The following is a 16,007-nucleotide window of genomic DNA, read 5'->3' as shown; positions in this document are numbered from 1 at the left end:
TTATTACCGGGATTATATAGAAAACGGAAGACAAAAGCTGTACTTTAAACAAGGAAAAAAAAAAGATATTCAGTTTCGTTGCAACAAATATTATCATGCATCGGGGTACTTTAAATATCAAAACGAAAATGCGTGTTATAATTTTGTGGGGCTTGAAAAGCGTTAAACCAACTTACTTAAAATTGGATTTGGTTACCGTATGTATAAACATGTAGGAATTTGTCAGCTGCCTTTCTCTAGAGATGAAAGTAATCCACAGGAAAAGGCGAGTCCAGATGTACAATATTCCATCTGAGGAGCTGGAGGTTTTCATTACAGCAGGACCGTGTCATGTGAAATCATGAGAGCGCAAAGCCCGAAAGGTGATTTTTTTTTCATGTTTTATTTACAATTTTAAAAAAAAAGTAATCGGCAAAATAATAAAAAAAAGCCCTTTGGAGAACGCTAAGACACGGAATTTTATACAAGTGGTAAAACCGCCGCTACTGGGTTTTCATCTTGTCAGCAAGCAGAGTCATGAAAACCCCGTACAGGCAACAGGCCAGTAAAACGCAGAAGGCGAACGAGAGCGGCCCCATGGAGCAGACGACCGAGGCGAGCAGGTAGAGCAGGGGGAGGGCGCAGAGGGTCCGGTAGCTGCCGAGGCCCCGCAGGCTGAGCCGAGGCCGGGTCTGCCACTCCGGGCTGTGGCGCGTCGCCGGACTCCGGGTCGACTTCCCCGGGACGGGATGGCGAGTCAAGTAGTAGCGGCTCAGCCGGCCCAGGAAGTCCCGCCTGGAGCACAGCGAGGCCATCTCTCCTGCAAACTGCACCGGTTCTCCGTTACAGCACCTCACGCACAGACCGCCCCCGCCTGCCACCCAGTTCTGCAGAAGGCCTTCTCGGGCACCCGCAGCAATGAACTCGCCCCTCTTTCACGACTGCTACCACAGGCGTGCACTGACTTGTTTTTAATACAGTGCTGAGGAATACCGCAGAAAGCGTCAACTTTAAAAAGCTACAAAGATGTTAAGAAAATTACCTGCTTATCAAAGTACAGTACGTAGTACAAATGAGAATACTTGTAAAAAAAGGCTTAGTTTTATGTCTTACTTTAAATGCTTATTCACAAAAAAACCTTACTCAAATGGCAGCTTCAACACTTACCCGCTCATTAATTAGAGAGGAAAGCCTGAACAGCAGACGAACTAAAACTGCACTTTCATAACTTCTTATAGGCTGCAGCTCTGGGTCCCCCTGGTAGTCGATCTCAAACCTGCGCAGCCCATTAATAATCTGTAAAAACACGGGGCAGGTTTGTGCTCAAGACAAAATTCCACGGTTTATGAAGGTGTGCAGTTCTGGACTCTTTCTAGAGTCAATCATTTTCATAAGTGAAGATGCTCCAGGGCATGACCATGTAAGCAGAAAAACTAATATTTAAAAGAATCAGTTCAGTACATTGGCACTTTATAAAAATAAACTCGAGACGTTTACTATCATGACCCATGAAACTCTAGTGTAAATTCTGTATTTTTTAGACTTGCACTCTTCATTCCGTGCCCAAAATGAGAAGCAGAATCCTTCCCTACCTGCATCCTTCCCAGATCTGTGAGGATCAGCCCATTCTCTCCCCGTATACAGTCAGGAAGCTGCTTGGATCCAAAATCGTCTTGTGTCGATACATAGTTCACCATTATCTGGGACAGCTGTCCTGTATTCAGCTATGTGGGGACAGGAATTTATTACACTTTCAAATCAATTAAATCAAATCAAAGGCAGTTACAGTATATTATTTTCCCATGGATTTATTATTGAACCAGCTGCAGCTCAGCAACTTCATGATGGGGCTCCTGTTGGTACAAGAGGAAGCTCTTTAGGACTATAAGGAAGATAACTGGTACACAGCACCACATTGGTGTATCCTGACCATGTGGTTAGTGTCCACGTTTGAATATGTGAAGGAAAGATGTTGAATTTCAATCTCAGCAGCATCTAAATGGGAACGTACATTTCTCTTTTTACTGCACATGAGCCGTTCAGAAACCCACCCGGAATATCTGACGGAGGTAGTCCAGCACTCTGTCCAAGTACTCGTCTGTCTTCTTTATGCTTTCCAGTCCCATATCATCCACATCACTGCCTGTATAGGACGCGTTGGGATCTGAGGAGCCAAACCCCAGCCAGGAGAGAAAGGACTGATTGGCTGCTGCTTCTGCTGTGTGAGCCGATATGGATTTTGCCGTTTGCCTGGCTTGTGCTATTAGCTGGACCAGTTTTAACACCTGAACAGGTTAAAAACACAAGAACAAGCGTTATCTTTATTGGAAAAATAACACATAAAGTAATAAAAGATTGCACTTATTTATCTGTTCTGCTAAACAGTATAATATTAGAATTTGAAAATGAAGCACAAGAGAAAACTACTGCATTACTTATAACCTATTGGTTTACATACTACACATACATTCTAGTCTTTCAGATTTTTCCCCTAAAGTAATTTGTGGAAGAGATATAATCTTAAAATGTGCTGTATTCTTCCTTTGTGAATCAGCACTGAATACGTTTTGCTTGATTTAGAAACAATCTGAGGTGACAGATCGAATAAAAGTGAAAAAATCTTGAAAAGACAAAATGTACTTTATGTGTTGTTCTCAAGCCGGCACAAGTCAGGATCCCCTTCGGTTTGTGACTCACCGAATTTCGCACTTCGGCTCCAAACATCTGCTTGTACTGGCAGTCCTGCCCCTCCAGGCTGTACACGTGGCTCTTGACCTTGAAGACGGAGTCTGTGATGACCGGCTGCCGCGAGGACAGGAAACTGCCACCGTGGCCGGGGGTCATGAAGAGGCGGTGTTGGCGATGGTGGAGGACGTGCTCCGGCTCCAGAAACAGCTGCTCCCCTGAAGAAATAAAAAAGGGACACCCCTCTGGATTACTGTCCCAGAGACTAGCTGGCAGGGGGCAGAAAGTCTTTGGCACGGCTGCAGCAAACCTGAAAGAGATGGGGTCTTTAGGAATCGTGTGCACCCAGAAACCGCACAAATGACTTTAAACACTGCTGGACTTGGAAATAAAAGTCTGCTTTTGTTTCTAGGAACTGTGCAGGCCAGGGGGGTATGCAATCCTTGTTCTGGAAGACCAGCCAGTGTGTTTTCTAGGTCTCTGTTAAATTGGCTGCATTTAATTAATTATGTGCTGATTGAACTTAAGTGCCAAGCTGGAGTAAAAACCTGCCGACACACACTGACCAGGGCCAGAATTTCCCTGGCACCCACTAGGGTGATGTGTGGCCACAATAATACATCAGCAGCCCCACTACACAGCAGATCAGGTAGAGAAGTCTGAGAATTTACAACACCAGCTTAATTAAGGAGGCCACATTGAGCAATACCAATACCAAGGAACTCAGCCAGGAGTAATGAACAGTGCAATGGGATCATTAATGACCAAGCAGCCAAAAACGTAGGTTACACTCTCTTCCAAAGGACAGTAACCCCTGTAAACACACTCGCACTTTGGAACTGATGTGGAAATTCTGATCCACAGAGAGGAGTGTTACCTACTGCTTCACCAATGCCACATTTGCCCTTTCAATTCCCTTGACTATGCTAACAAATCCATAGGTTAACAAACCATTTTACTGAAGGCATCAAACACCAATAACATGCAAAGGAAGACCGATCAAATTTCAGAGGTGGCAGATTAAAGAATATACAACAAAAAAATGTTGTTTTTTAAAATTTAGAAAATAAGGTAGGTGCTACCACCTTGCTACAATACTGGTGAGGAGAAAAAACTAATTAAACATGGCTGGGAAGAAACTGTAATCATATTTGTAGCACTATTCTATCCCTTTTAGTTATCACTGGCAGAAGAGCAGTAACAATTAAAGAAGTGTATTTCATGGTTCTCATTGGAACCATGTTTCGTCGTACTGCCTAAACCATTCCTGTCATATCATAACCTAATAACTTTAGTCACAGAAATTACAGTATACAACATAGTGCTGAGAAAAAAACACCCATCTATTTTTTTGTGCCTTACCTTTCTGAATCATTTCTGACAGGTTAGGTTGTGCAAAGACTTTTGAAACCCTGAAGAGCATCAGAGCATTTTTGGCATTAACCAGATCAGTACGCACTGCTCGGTTTAGAAAACCCTGGAACAGTTTGGTGTACATTAACAGATTCTCCTGCACAAATGAGGCCCTGGTAACAGAAACAAGGAAAACAAGAAAGCAAAGGAAACCAGATTAGAAATTCTGTAAGGGATAAGTTATACAGTACAACATAATGTGCATCATTTGAGGTACAAACACATTACATCCTCATAGGGGACAACTTAACTTTTACATATAAAATACAATGAAAATACGATGAAATAAAATTGATGGTTTCCTGTAACTGTTTGTTTTCATTTATGGAACTCCCAAAATATCCACTGACAGATCTGTCAATTTAGCAACTGGTACAAAAAAAACAACTAATCGATCATTCTCAGGGAGAATAGGATGAACAATTGGTATAAAAGACATTGCTTTAAATCAGGGGTGTCAAATTCTGTTTGTGTGGAACTGCAGTGTCTTCTGACTTTTTTGTCCAGCCAAACTCTCAGCTAATTAATTGATCTAATTAACAAAGTAAATGGATAAATACAACATAACCCTAAAGGCTCTGGGGTTACTGTATCTTGAAGGCTCAACAGTATTGTTTTAACTATAAACTGTACAAAATCTTCTCTAAAAATAAATGTAATGAGTTGAAGCAAGTCTGCTGGAATGGAAACCAGCAGGCACCACAGTCCTCCACTAATGGGAGTCTCCAACACCCCTGCTTTAGGGAAATACGAGAGAAAAAGAACACTTAGTATTTCAAGAATAAGGCTATGGTGGTTTTCAAACAAATCAAAAAGGAGAAAATGATTTTCTTCTACATATAAATATCAGTCAGATAGAAAGGACCGTACCATTTGTCAGGTACACTTCGGTTCTGATTATCCGCCTGTGGGCTCTGCTTGTCAGTAGTGTACCTCCATGGCTGTATATAACTTAACCACGTTTCCAGTACCTTTGGAGAAAATGAAAGCACTTGAGATGAAAAAGAGTATATATGTCACATCTTACAAAGTCCAAAATCATCTTCTTGTCATCCATGTTCACTGCATAATTACTTCAGAACTCATAATAAAAAAAATACATACTGCTCTAAAGGAAGCATCAAGGGGCCAGTGACCAAAGCAGTGCTGCAGGAAAACGTACAACTTCTGTTGCACAAACCGAGGGATCACCACTCTGGAGACAGATAAAACCACTTTCAGTTATTCAGTTATGCAGCTGAATTGCTTACAAGAAGTGGCAAAGTTACACATGAAAATCGAACGTACATCAGAACGACTACAGTTTAAAGGGGGCCATTCTGCCTCATCATACTCATTTAGTTGCGTTTTAGTTGCATAAACCATTACTGGAACAAAACCCACAGAAAGGCGTAGTGTACATAATCCATCTGGGCCTGCATGTGTTTGGGTAGTGCAGAGCATATACTGTACACTGCATAGCCACCCATGCCTGGGGCCACATGGCTGGTATCTAACTGGCCAACACTGCTGGATTTCCCATCTGTTCCCCCATGCTGACCCTGTGGGTCAGATCCCAGCAGTGTGGTTGGGAATTCTTGGATGAACCTACCCAAAGATGAATACCCACCTCTTGAACTCCTCCAGAGGGCTGGTGTGAGAGTGTGTCGAGGGCGAGGAAGATATCTGCTCTGGCTTCAGACTGTTGGAGAAGGCATGGAGGTGTTTCACTAGGAGTCTCACCACCAAGACGTGCTCCTCTGTAGGGCTGAAGGGCTCCTAAAATTCCACAATTCCACCCCCAGGAGAAAATCGGTTACATGTTGTTCTATATACACAGGGATTCCTCTTGTAACAGAGCAAATCACAACAGGTCACATGATGGAGGGGAAAAATTGCAATTAATTAAATACGAAGCATGACATGTAAGTTGTCTCCTAGTGTATTCTTAACTGAATTAATTAAATATCTGCGAATATTATCTGCTGTCAAAAGATGTTAATTGCACAAGTACTGTTAAAAGTAAAATGGTTTTGTTTCTCAAAGCTTGTGATAAAAATGAGAACACCCTGTGGATCACTTCGTTTTCAAAAGGATCACACACAAATGTGCCCTCCAAATGTATTCATACCCTTTATGAAACAGGAACAATATACATCAAATAAGATATACAGATTGGATTGTTTCTTGCTTACATTCTGCATAAAAGTCATATTCGCCATAAATAATTAGTTGAATTCCACGAAACATGGGAGCTAGATTTATTCACACCCCGCTGTGGTTAGTGTTTTGTAAATTCTCTTCAGGAAGGGACTGCACAGACTAGACACCTCCTGTAGTTTGCTATGCAGTTCTGGCACTTCGGAAGGAAAATTGCCTCAATGATGAAAAACAGAAGTCCTCTGCTTTCCATTAGTGAACTGTCATCTTCAGGTAGAATCACAAAATGTTCAATTGGATTGCGATTTGGAAATTGAGGACGGACAGTCGTAACATTCATTTTGTGTGCAGTTAAACATTCCTTTGTCACTTTGGATGTACAATTTGGATCACTGTCATGCTAGAACACAGAAGGAACCTGGTGAAAAAATGTGACACTCATTTTCCTGGAATTCAATTATTTAAGACAAATATTACTTTTCTTAGTTTAGTACCATTTTGATTACAGTCAACACAATAAGACTTGAAGTGGGAGATATCCAGTCTGTAACTCATTCTACTATATTACATTTTTTGTTCGTATTTCAATGGGGGTATTAATAAAAGTGTAAGATGCTGTATATTATATTTGCAAAAAAATAACTTCAGCATCCTACGGGATTCCCCGAGAATGTTTTTAAAAAGCTCATTAAGAGTTTTGCCTAGAATTCAGAATTAGTTAATATAATCCAATTTTCTATTCTGAAGTGACAGCATCAATCATTAATTGCTCTTAAAATAAAATATTAGAGCAAAATCACCCTAAATGTGCAAGGAATAGTAAAACAAATTTAAGAAAAGATCTAAAACTAAAGAGAAGCATTAAAAACAATTTACATGTAATACAACAGATTAAAGCAGATTTTAAACCAAAGTAGTACATACTTTGATTAGAGCAATAAAGACCACTTAACCATATTTTAAACTCTTTCTTTGAAGCTCTTTGTAGTTAAAACTCGAAAAGGTAACTTCCTTTCTATCAAAATAGAAATAGAGTAGTGCAAAATATCTATGAAGATCTACTTTTGGCCAGTTCTGTAGTGCTGTGGTAGTGAATGTTATTGAGACAGACGATGAAATGGGGGGAAAGAAAATATGGCCAACATACACAGGTAAAAAACATATAAAAAAGAATGACATTACTGTGTATAAACACAAGGCATGCATTGGAAGAGAAAATCAAATGATGCTTAATGCCACCCACAAACCCCATCTTTGATTCGTTTTTGTTTTTTCCCCCCTAAGTTGCCTTAGACTAGCTCATCAACCCACAACAATACAATGAAAAGATAAAAGTACTTGGTACGTGTGGAGGGTCCCATAGCCGGGCGGGGTGGGAGTGCTGCAGTGCAAACTGGAAATACCCAGACGGTACTGGAGCACCTCCAGCTGAGAGGAACGGCACAAAGAAAAAAAACAACACCGGGGGGAGGGAGGAGAGAGAGAGAGAGAGAGAAGGAAGAGAAGAGAGGAGGAGGAGGAGGGTGAGAACGAGAGAAAAGAGAGGAAGGTAGAAGGCAATTGAAAGAGATCAAAAGGAAACAAAAAAGGGGGGGTTGGGGTAGGAGAAAAAAAACATTGACAAAACAAATAGTATGCCAGGACATCGGAGACGCAGTCGCCACTTTCACGTCTCTTACAGCGCTGGCCTGCGCTAAGGACTGCTTACTAATTATGGACACTGTCAACTGGGGGCTGATCTATTTATTGCATTCTTGAATTCTAACATGAAATACGTTTCAGAAATGGGAGAAGTGCTAACTAGCATGAATAAACGGGTCAACTGAAAAGAGAGCCGCACGGCATGTCTCTTAGTGGTAGTAACTGTGGTACAGTATATTCTCAGCAGCTGATTGCTGTCTTAAACTCACTCACTGTGTGCATGGTGGAGGCCAGTACAAGATGAGAAACAGCCTTCATTTGAGAGTGCGACACACAGCAGCATGTTCAGAATGGAAAAGTCAGCTGAAACCAGTCATTGTTAATCTAAACTTTCTCTTCACCTCTGAGACTTCAGAAGTAGTGGTTCACTTTGCTCGCTCTATACTGGTACTAAGGGCACAGTAGCTGACCTGCATGAATGTGTACACATTATATCTTTAAAAGACATACTGAATGGGAGAAGGGCCCTTATTTATTCAAGAGTTAATGCACTGTTGTGCTGCAATAGTTCTGAAATGCAGTGTATCAGCTGAAAGGACATGGTTGGGAACAGCGACTGTATTAATTAGGGTCTTTTAATGACTAATGGAGCATGGAGTCAGCTTCAAACAATAAACAGCCAACATGAGTAAGAAGACATAACATGACAACAGAAGAAAAAGCAACTGATAGGGACACCATGCAATGGAAATCAATTTGAAGCACCAGCACTGCCAGGCTCTCATGCTGGATTGGCGCAATTCAATATCACCACTGTTGCCCATAAATCTAAAGACTAATATTTACAGATTCACAGTACCCGTTTCATCAAACATTCTGACTTGTCATCAGTTTACCGCCTACAAAGATCAACATAGCTCAGCACACTAAAATGACAGAGATTGCCCTCATTTTTGATCGTCTTAATTTTATTAATAATTAATAATTGTTGGATTTGTAAAAGATGAGAAATAAAGAGAATAAGAATTAATAAGTGAGAACTCTGTAAGATTAAAGAGATTTTTATCTTAATGATACACTGATGACAGACTCTAGTAGAAGAGAAATGCTTAAAAAAAGAACAGCAATTGATGGACTGAGGCATGCTTGAACGTGAATGAAAAACAAAAATCCCAACAGATGTACTTCTTGAAGAATTCAAAATCAGAATAGCTTCTTAGCGATCTGGATAGAAAACGAGTTAAAGGAGAAAAGAAGAGGCTGAAGCCAACTGCTCTTTCCTATTCAAAAAGATGCATGCAAGCTTCACTCATTACTGAGCTTCACGTGCTTGAAGAGTGAAAGGCAAAAACCCACAGCACTGCGTGAGGAGGCAAAGAAGCAGGCTCCTGTGCTCTTACCTTCACCTGCGGGGACTGCATCTTCTGGTACATCTCCAGGGAGTAATGATGAAGCCACATTTCCACAAACACCTGGCAGGGAAGACATTCAGGACACCTGAGCATCAGCATCTCATTGGCCTATGACATGTTTTTAGCTTTCGACTGGGTAAAGCATTGGCTGCTTTTGATTCCAAATGGGAAATAGTTCAAACTTCCAAATTACAAAGCCAATAAAGAGAATTCTTACTTTTCACATGCTCTTATGAAGGAGTGAGACTACTATCGGTGTAATGTACTTGCTCAGTCCATCTTAATGGATTTTTTTTTCATACGTTGCGAAGTTCTCTGTCGACGGTAGAAAAATACTGCTCTCAAAGCCCCTAAAAAGTAAACTAATTAGCAGAAAAAAATCTAAAATCCTTTGGAATGAAACAAACGGACTTAAAAGACCCCTCACGTATAAATCACTGTATATATTTGTAAAAGGTCAAGAAATTCACATTGCAGTGCAGACGCACCTGAAGAAGAGTCTCAGACCTCCAGATCTCCTGTGCTGCTGGATCTGCATTTACAGAGGGCTGGTGCGAAATGTGACGTTTCAGGAGGCTGCTGTAGTGGACACCATAGCCTGCAAATGGCACTGTGGGGGACCTGAAATACAACAGCATCCAGTCACAAGTGCAGAGTTAAAAGAAACTAACAAACACACATATGAGCAGCAGTGTGGAGCAGTGGTTAGGATTCTGGACTCATAACTGGAAGGCTGTGGGTTCAAATTCCAGGGGGAGGCACTGGAGTTCTACCAGTGAGCATGGCAATCCACCTGAATTGTTCCAGGAAAACACCCAGCTGTACAGATGTAAGTTGCTTTGGATAACAGCATGGCCTAAAAAAATTGGTAGCTGATGTGGAACATTTCATTCTGGACAATAAAAAGCAACGACTGGGATAAAAAGAGAGTGCGAACTGCAGGAATGGAGGAATTAGAGCACATATTGGAGCAAACCTAAACTGCAAGGGATTGCACTGGACAATGAACAGCCAAACAGAAGACCTTGTTTACGATGACAAGGTGAGATAAAAAATGTGATGAGCACACTACAGAGAGGCATGTACAGATTAAAACAGGCTGACAGGTGAATGAAAAACACATTATTTCAGTTTAATAATCTACTCACAATTACAAGCAGATAACGTAAACACAATCAGTTTATTGACATGAATCCTGTAAAAGATTCATTTCAGATTAAGAAGACAACCATGTCCATTGATTTTTTAAAATCTAAATTAATGGAGGCACAATTTAAATGTTTTATTACCTGGGAGCAGGAGGTGACACCGTGCCTCTGACATCTGAGAATGGGGACGGTGGCACATTTCCCTCTGTAGGCAAAAAGTACTTCAGGTAGTTGTCAACCAAGACAAAATAAGCACTGTCCGAGGCGTTGACATGCTGCCCCACTGGATAATTCTGGAAGGAAGCGGGAAGAAAGTCAAGCTACCAGCATCGGAAAAACATGATCAGAAACGTACATGGTTCAATGGAGTGATAACAGGACTATAGTGGATCAAACACTATCCTTATAAATATGTGCACAACTGTTACTACAGCACAGCCACCCAACGTATTTCTGGAGAAATGAAGAGCTCCAATTTTTTAAAAAAATTAAACTGTAATGGCAGCAGCATAGTGGTAGGTAGCATATGGCTCAGGTATTTAGACCCGCGTTTGATGGTAGCCCGGGGCACTTCCTGTGGGGAGACTGCATGTTTTCCCTCGATTTGTGTGTGTTTTTGCCCGGGGTGTCTTTCCTGGTACAGTCCAAAGACATGCTGACTAGGCATCTCTGTATTGTCACTGTTTGCTTGTGCACACACATGCACTTTGATGGACTGGCATTCCATCCAGGGTGGAGTCCTGCCTTGAGCCCTGTGCTCCAGGGATAGATTTTGGACTTCCTTGGGAAATTCCCAGAATTAAGGGGCTTTGTGTTAACAGATGGCTGGAAATAAAATTCAGTTTAAAGGAGGATTTTGACTCATTTGATTCATTATCCCCTCCAGCCATCATTCTGCATCTTAGGTGTACTGACAGAAATTACTACATTAATATAAAATTATACAAAGTTGCTCTTACCTTTGGAGTAATAAGGCTTGAAGCAAAACAAAACATATAGTATTCAAATGGATCTGACAGCTATTAAGGAATTAGACACCAAAACACAATTATCCTTTCATGGTCTCTAGTTCTATTATTTTCGTTATCAATCAGCCAAGATGTTTTCATTTCTAAAAAAGTAGCATTAGCAAAATGACTCAGTAAAGCCCTTAAAATGTAACTGTTAAAGCCAAATAAAACTCTCAATTTCTGGTTTATCGGGTAAATTAGTACTTTCAAAAACAATAATTATTTTACATTTTGTGGACACCCTATCTTAAATAAGAATTACACTTTGAGAAGTATATATTAAGACATGCAAACAATAGAATTTTTAAAATTAATATTCCCAAATACACAGTAAAGAAGTAGGTGTATTTATGGACAAAATATATGTAAGGACATGTTCCTTCTCTAAATATATTCAAATCTCAAAAACCATGGGTGAAAGAAACTTCTTGATGAGCACCCTATAAACAGCAGAAGCAGGCGATGCATTTTCTGGAAAGGATACTGAGGGACAGGCTGAGGCTCAGGAGGCCGGACAGAGGGGACTGCAGCTTGTTGTGGAACAGCGGGCAATCTGGGAGGACCCCTCCCTGGATGGAGGCTCTCACTGGACCCTGGGTGAGAAAAGAGAGCCCATCACCCATCAGCCTTCTTAGCGACAACCACCTGTTATTCAGTTCTCTCTCTTCCTGTTCACACTCACGCGGCCCCCTACAGTCTTGAGTGCTGTCTCTTGCGGGCCCAGCCCCCAGTTGTAACGCACCACCTCTTAAGCGACAGTCAGTGCGTCAGGGGTGTCTATGTTTTTAGACCCTGGCCAGCCTTGCCAGCCCACCAATAAGGACCGCTAAGACCCCTGAGGGGTTCAGAGCACTTCTTTCTGTACTTTACTAACCTCCACTTCCACCAATGAATACTAACCACAGCACCCCAATACTAACCTCATGTATAGTGCAATAAAATCAAAATAAGCACAATCTCTTGATGTGCATTATTAAGATAAGAAGGAAATGTTAACAGTGGTATTGACAGCTCTAAAAATGGAATACAAGTAACAATAAGATTAATATCTACTGATGTTTTTAGTGAATGGGATAGGTTAGATTGGTTTACATGGTTTGTATCAAGAGATCTTTTGGCACGGTCATGATAGAGTTTATAAGAACTTACAGGAAGATAACTGACTGAAAACTCATATTTATACTCCTCAGCTTGCAGCTTGTACACGAGCTTCATCATTGGACCACTGGAAAATAGATAAGTTCAAACTCACAATAAAGACAAAACCAAAATATTAAATAAAATTTACAGCTGTCTTATTCTCACAATATATACCGATGGAAAAAAGAAACGCAACACCTCCTCCTCCACACTCTGTGCCTCCCGTCTGCGTGGGACAGGCTGAAGAGTGACTCATCCATGAAGAGGACCTGATGCCACTGCTGACGAGTCCATCACAGCCTCTGTCTGGCCCAAGCCAGTCAGGTGTGAGTCTAGGAGGTGTGAGCAGAGGGTCTCTGACAGGTCGTCTTGCTCTAAGGCCAGCAGCATGGAGCCTGTCACTGATGCGGGGATTGTGTCTGCCGGCAGTTTCAGCAGCAGTATGGGTCGCAGATCTGAAACGATCTCTCATGTGGACCAGTCTGATGTGTCGGTCCTGCTCTGGTGTGGTCAGTGGAGGGTGACCGGATCTTGGACGGTCTGTCCTGCCGGTCTGCTAAAACCTTCTCTGCAGTCGGGACACAGTGGAGCGGCTCACTCCATAGCGTCTAGCAAAGCTGGCACATGACAGGCCTGCCTGCAGCATGCCAATGGCCCTCTCCCTGGCTTCTGGTGGCATTCGAGGCATTCTGGAATGCACAGAAAACTAAGTGTGGCTTTTTTCTTGCAGTAACCCAAGCTTTGAATTAAGACCTTTTTAAAGGTGACCTGATCAGGCATTGTTCTACCTGGACCTTGTTGGATAAAAGTGCACCTAACGAGCTTTTGTGTAATTGGCAAATTGCAATGCCTCACTGCACAAGCTGTATTGTTGGTCACAGGGCTTTAAACAAATGGACAACTTTTTGTGAAAGTACATAAGCTATAACTATAGTATTCTCATTCCAGAAAATGTTGCGTTTCTCTTTTCCATCAGTATATATAGAGCCCCGAGTGGCAAAGTACAGTATTACATGATTTTGCAGGATTACAAGCCAGTGCCTTGCTATAGGTTCTTTCTTGATTTCATCTGTGGGAATATGAAAACTAATCTTCAAAAGTGAGATGAACAATATGCATTATTAAATCATAGAATATCAAATAAACACATGAGACACTAGCTAATGACTGAAATACAAGGCAATTTAAAGGCTTTCAATAAGAATAAAAAGAAGCACTTTTATAGCCGTGGAAGCTATAAAGATTTGTGCTAAAGGTTTACCTTGGATTAAGGAACTCCAATACTATATTGTATTCATTTGCTTTGGCCTGGAGGTATCGCAGATTCCAGCCCACAAGGACGCCATCCAAGCTTCCAAAGACAGTCTCCACCAGCCAAGGAAAAATAAAGTGCAGCTCCTGTGGAGCCCAGATACAACACATCATTAGACAAACTGCCCATCAACTACACCTGTGACACACATCCCTACAGAATGTGTCTGTCTCCCTAGAAGCCTCCTCACCAACAGAGAGGTTAAAAACAACTGATTAAACTTAAACATAATTTGTTTTAGTAGTAATGTACATTCTAAACGAAACGCCACCACAGATTTTAAACTCAACTTTTAACTCTCATCAGAAAAATGTCTGTTTTATTTTATAGTCAAGAGAAAAGTAACAATAACGCAACAGCTGTTCAGATTAGAGTACAGTTAGCGACTGGGTTATCAACTGCTGCATGCTGTGCTTCATGCTACTATTTTAGAGGCATATGGAGCTCTGCACCTGTTTTTCTAGACCCTACCCAGTAAACTGTAGTGACATTTTTAGAGTAATATGGAACAGCTGTCTGACCCATTCTTTGTTAACAGAGAGAAGGCTTCATGCCACAATAAAGACTTCATAAAGGAATCGACAGGCCAAACTGCAGAAAGGAACACTTTAATTATCCAAATGCTTCCCCTGTACTTGAAGCCATCCCTAATTACACACATTCATTTTATGCAAGATATCCATAAAAGAGTTTAGTGACTACTCAACCTTGGCAGGATACTCATCAATTATCTTCACCAGTTCTTGGCATTGCTGGAGAAGAGACTTGTTCATGCAATCTGCCTTCAGATTTGCCTGCAGAAAAAATATATTTTAGCTTCTCAGCTACCTCTGAAAATCACATAGATGTTTCAGGTTGAAGACAGTGCACTGCTCTACACCACCTCTGAAACCTGAAGGCAGATTTACAGCTGAAGGTGCTTCAGTTAAATCCAAAAGTGAATCATCCTTGTTTTCTCTTCCTGGCTTTACCACAGTACACACTCTTAATAAAATGCACACACCTTGTAGCAAACAAGGAACAAACAAAAGACAGAACTTAACTTCACCCAGTGTTAAGATGCAGGATGTTTTTATCATATACAATTTCATGTTTCTAACATGTTTCTTTACCTTGTGTCCATTTGCAGATTCGACCATAACATTGAAACACAACTGACAGCTGCATGCACACATACACTACTGTCTGAAACATGTATAGAGTTACCTACAACTGCAAAGGAAACAAAACTCATCGACTCATACTAACCAGTAAGAAACTGGGCTGCTGTAATTGAGGAACAGCCATGGGAACAGGGTTGATGGAGTTCTGTTTGCTAAAATATACAGAGAAGTTGAGATTAACCACACACTTTTACCACACTACAATGTAAGTGAAAAATATGATCAGTTAAATATAAGAAATGTCTTCAAGTCTATACAGCCAGAATTGCAATACATTATATATAGTACTGTTCTTAGGAGGACGAACTGAAATGGGTTATATGCAGTCCCATTTCTTAGGACGATGAACTGTAATATCTGACACAAAGTTCAGCTAGATGAATTTGAATAAAAGAAATGTACTCAATGTCGTTGTTCAGGTCCTGTACAATAAAGAGAAAGCATATCGAATGATTGTGTATCCATACGTAATTTAAACGTTAGTAATACAAAAAATACAAACATTAATATTATTTCATTCGTACGCTCTTTCCTCGGAGTAATTTGTCAGTGCACTGTGAAATACCACGAGAAAAGCCAAGATTATACTAAAACATTTAAACGTAACCATTGTTATACAAGCAAACAATTTAATAGACGTGTTTTAAAACATCTTTATAAAAACAAAATGAAAAACTTAACTGCATTACACATTTTAAAACACTTATTGGCGTAGAGCAAAGCAGCACGACCTTAAAAACTTGTGTTCAGGTTGTTACTGGCACTTCACAAGCACAAATATCGGTTTCAGTTGCGTTTACGGCTCAACGTTTACAGTCGACAAAATAAACAAACAACACTTTCTCTCTTTATTTGCACTATTAATTTTTTAACCTCTTACGTTTGTTTAAGAAGCCTCCAGCTTTGATACTGTAACTCTCAGTTCCAAACTACCGCGTTGCCGTGCAAAATGTGCGACGGGCTTT

The 16,007-nt window shown here is 40.8% G+C and overlaps 1 protein-coding gene across 2 annotated transcripts; it reads right to left on the bottom strand.

Annotated features, from left to right (window-relative positions):
• Window positions 1-363: 363 nt before the first annotated feature.
• Window positions 364-16,007, bottom strand: smpd4 (sphingomyelin phosphodiesterase 4). Of its 2 annotated transcripts, XM_015366229.2 has the most exons (20): window positions 15,923-16,007; window positions 15,128-15,194; window positions 14,587-14,673; window positions 13,829-13,965; window positions 12,577-12,652; window positions 11,912-12,020; window positions 11,377-11,429; window positions 10,559-10,710; window positions 9,758-9,890; window positions 9,258-9,329; window positions 7,555-7,644; window positions 5,687-5,835; window positions 5,182-5,272; window positions 4,948-5,048; window positions 4,027-4,190; window positions 2,677-2,882; window positions 2,031-2,264; window positions 1,572-1,703; window positions 1,147-1,275; window positions 364-806 (listed from the first exon to the last, which is right to left on the bottom strand). In XM_015366229.2, the coding sequence occupies exons 2-20, from the start codon at window positions 15,164-15,166 to the stop codon at window positions 483-485; spliced, it is 2,478 nt and encodes an 825-aa protein (XP_015221715.2). In that variant the 5' UTR covers window positions 15,167-15,194; window positions 15,923-16,007; the 3' UTR covers window positions 364-482. The 2 variants fall into 2 exon arrangements, with proteins under 2 accessions (XP_015221715.2, XP_015221716.2); XM_015366230.2 differs by lacking the exon at window positions 7,555-7,644 and having other exon boundaries at window positions 15,923-16,006.

Source organism: Lepisosteus oculatus, chromosome 22, assembly GCF_040954835.1.
Source record: "Lepisosteus oculatus isolate fLepOcu1 chromosome 22, fLepOcu1.hap2, whole genome shotgun sequence".
Lineage (NCBI taxonomy): Eukaryota > Metazoa > Chordata > Actinopteri > Semionotiformes > Lepisosteidae > Lepisosteus > Lepisosteus oculatus.
Note: the sequence above shows the minus strand (reverse complement) of the source record. Positions and strands in the feature narration are given on the sequence as shown.

Excerpts from the sequence above, each read along its gene's own strand:
- smpd4 (XM_015366229.2), bottom strand. The coding sequence starts at position 15,166 with ATGGCTGTTCCTCAATTACAGCAGCCCAGTTTCTTACTG. Across the intron at positions 2,883-4,026 it reads GTCAGAAATGATTCAGAAAG|GGGAGCAGCTGTTTCTGGAG; the intron begins GTAAGGCACAAA and ends TTATTTCTTCAG. Across the intron at positions 1,276-1,571 it reads CAGATCTGGGAAGGATGCAG|ATTATTAATGGGCTGCGCAG; the intron begins GTAGGGAAGGAT and ends GTGTTTTTACAG.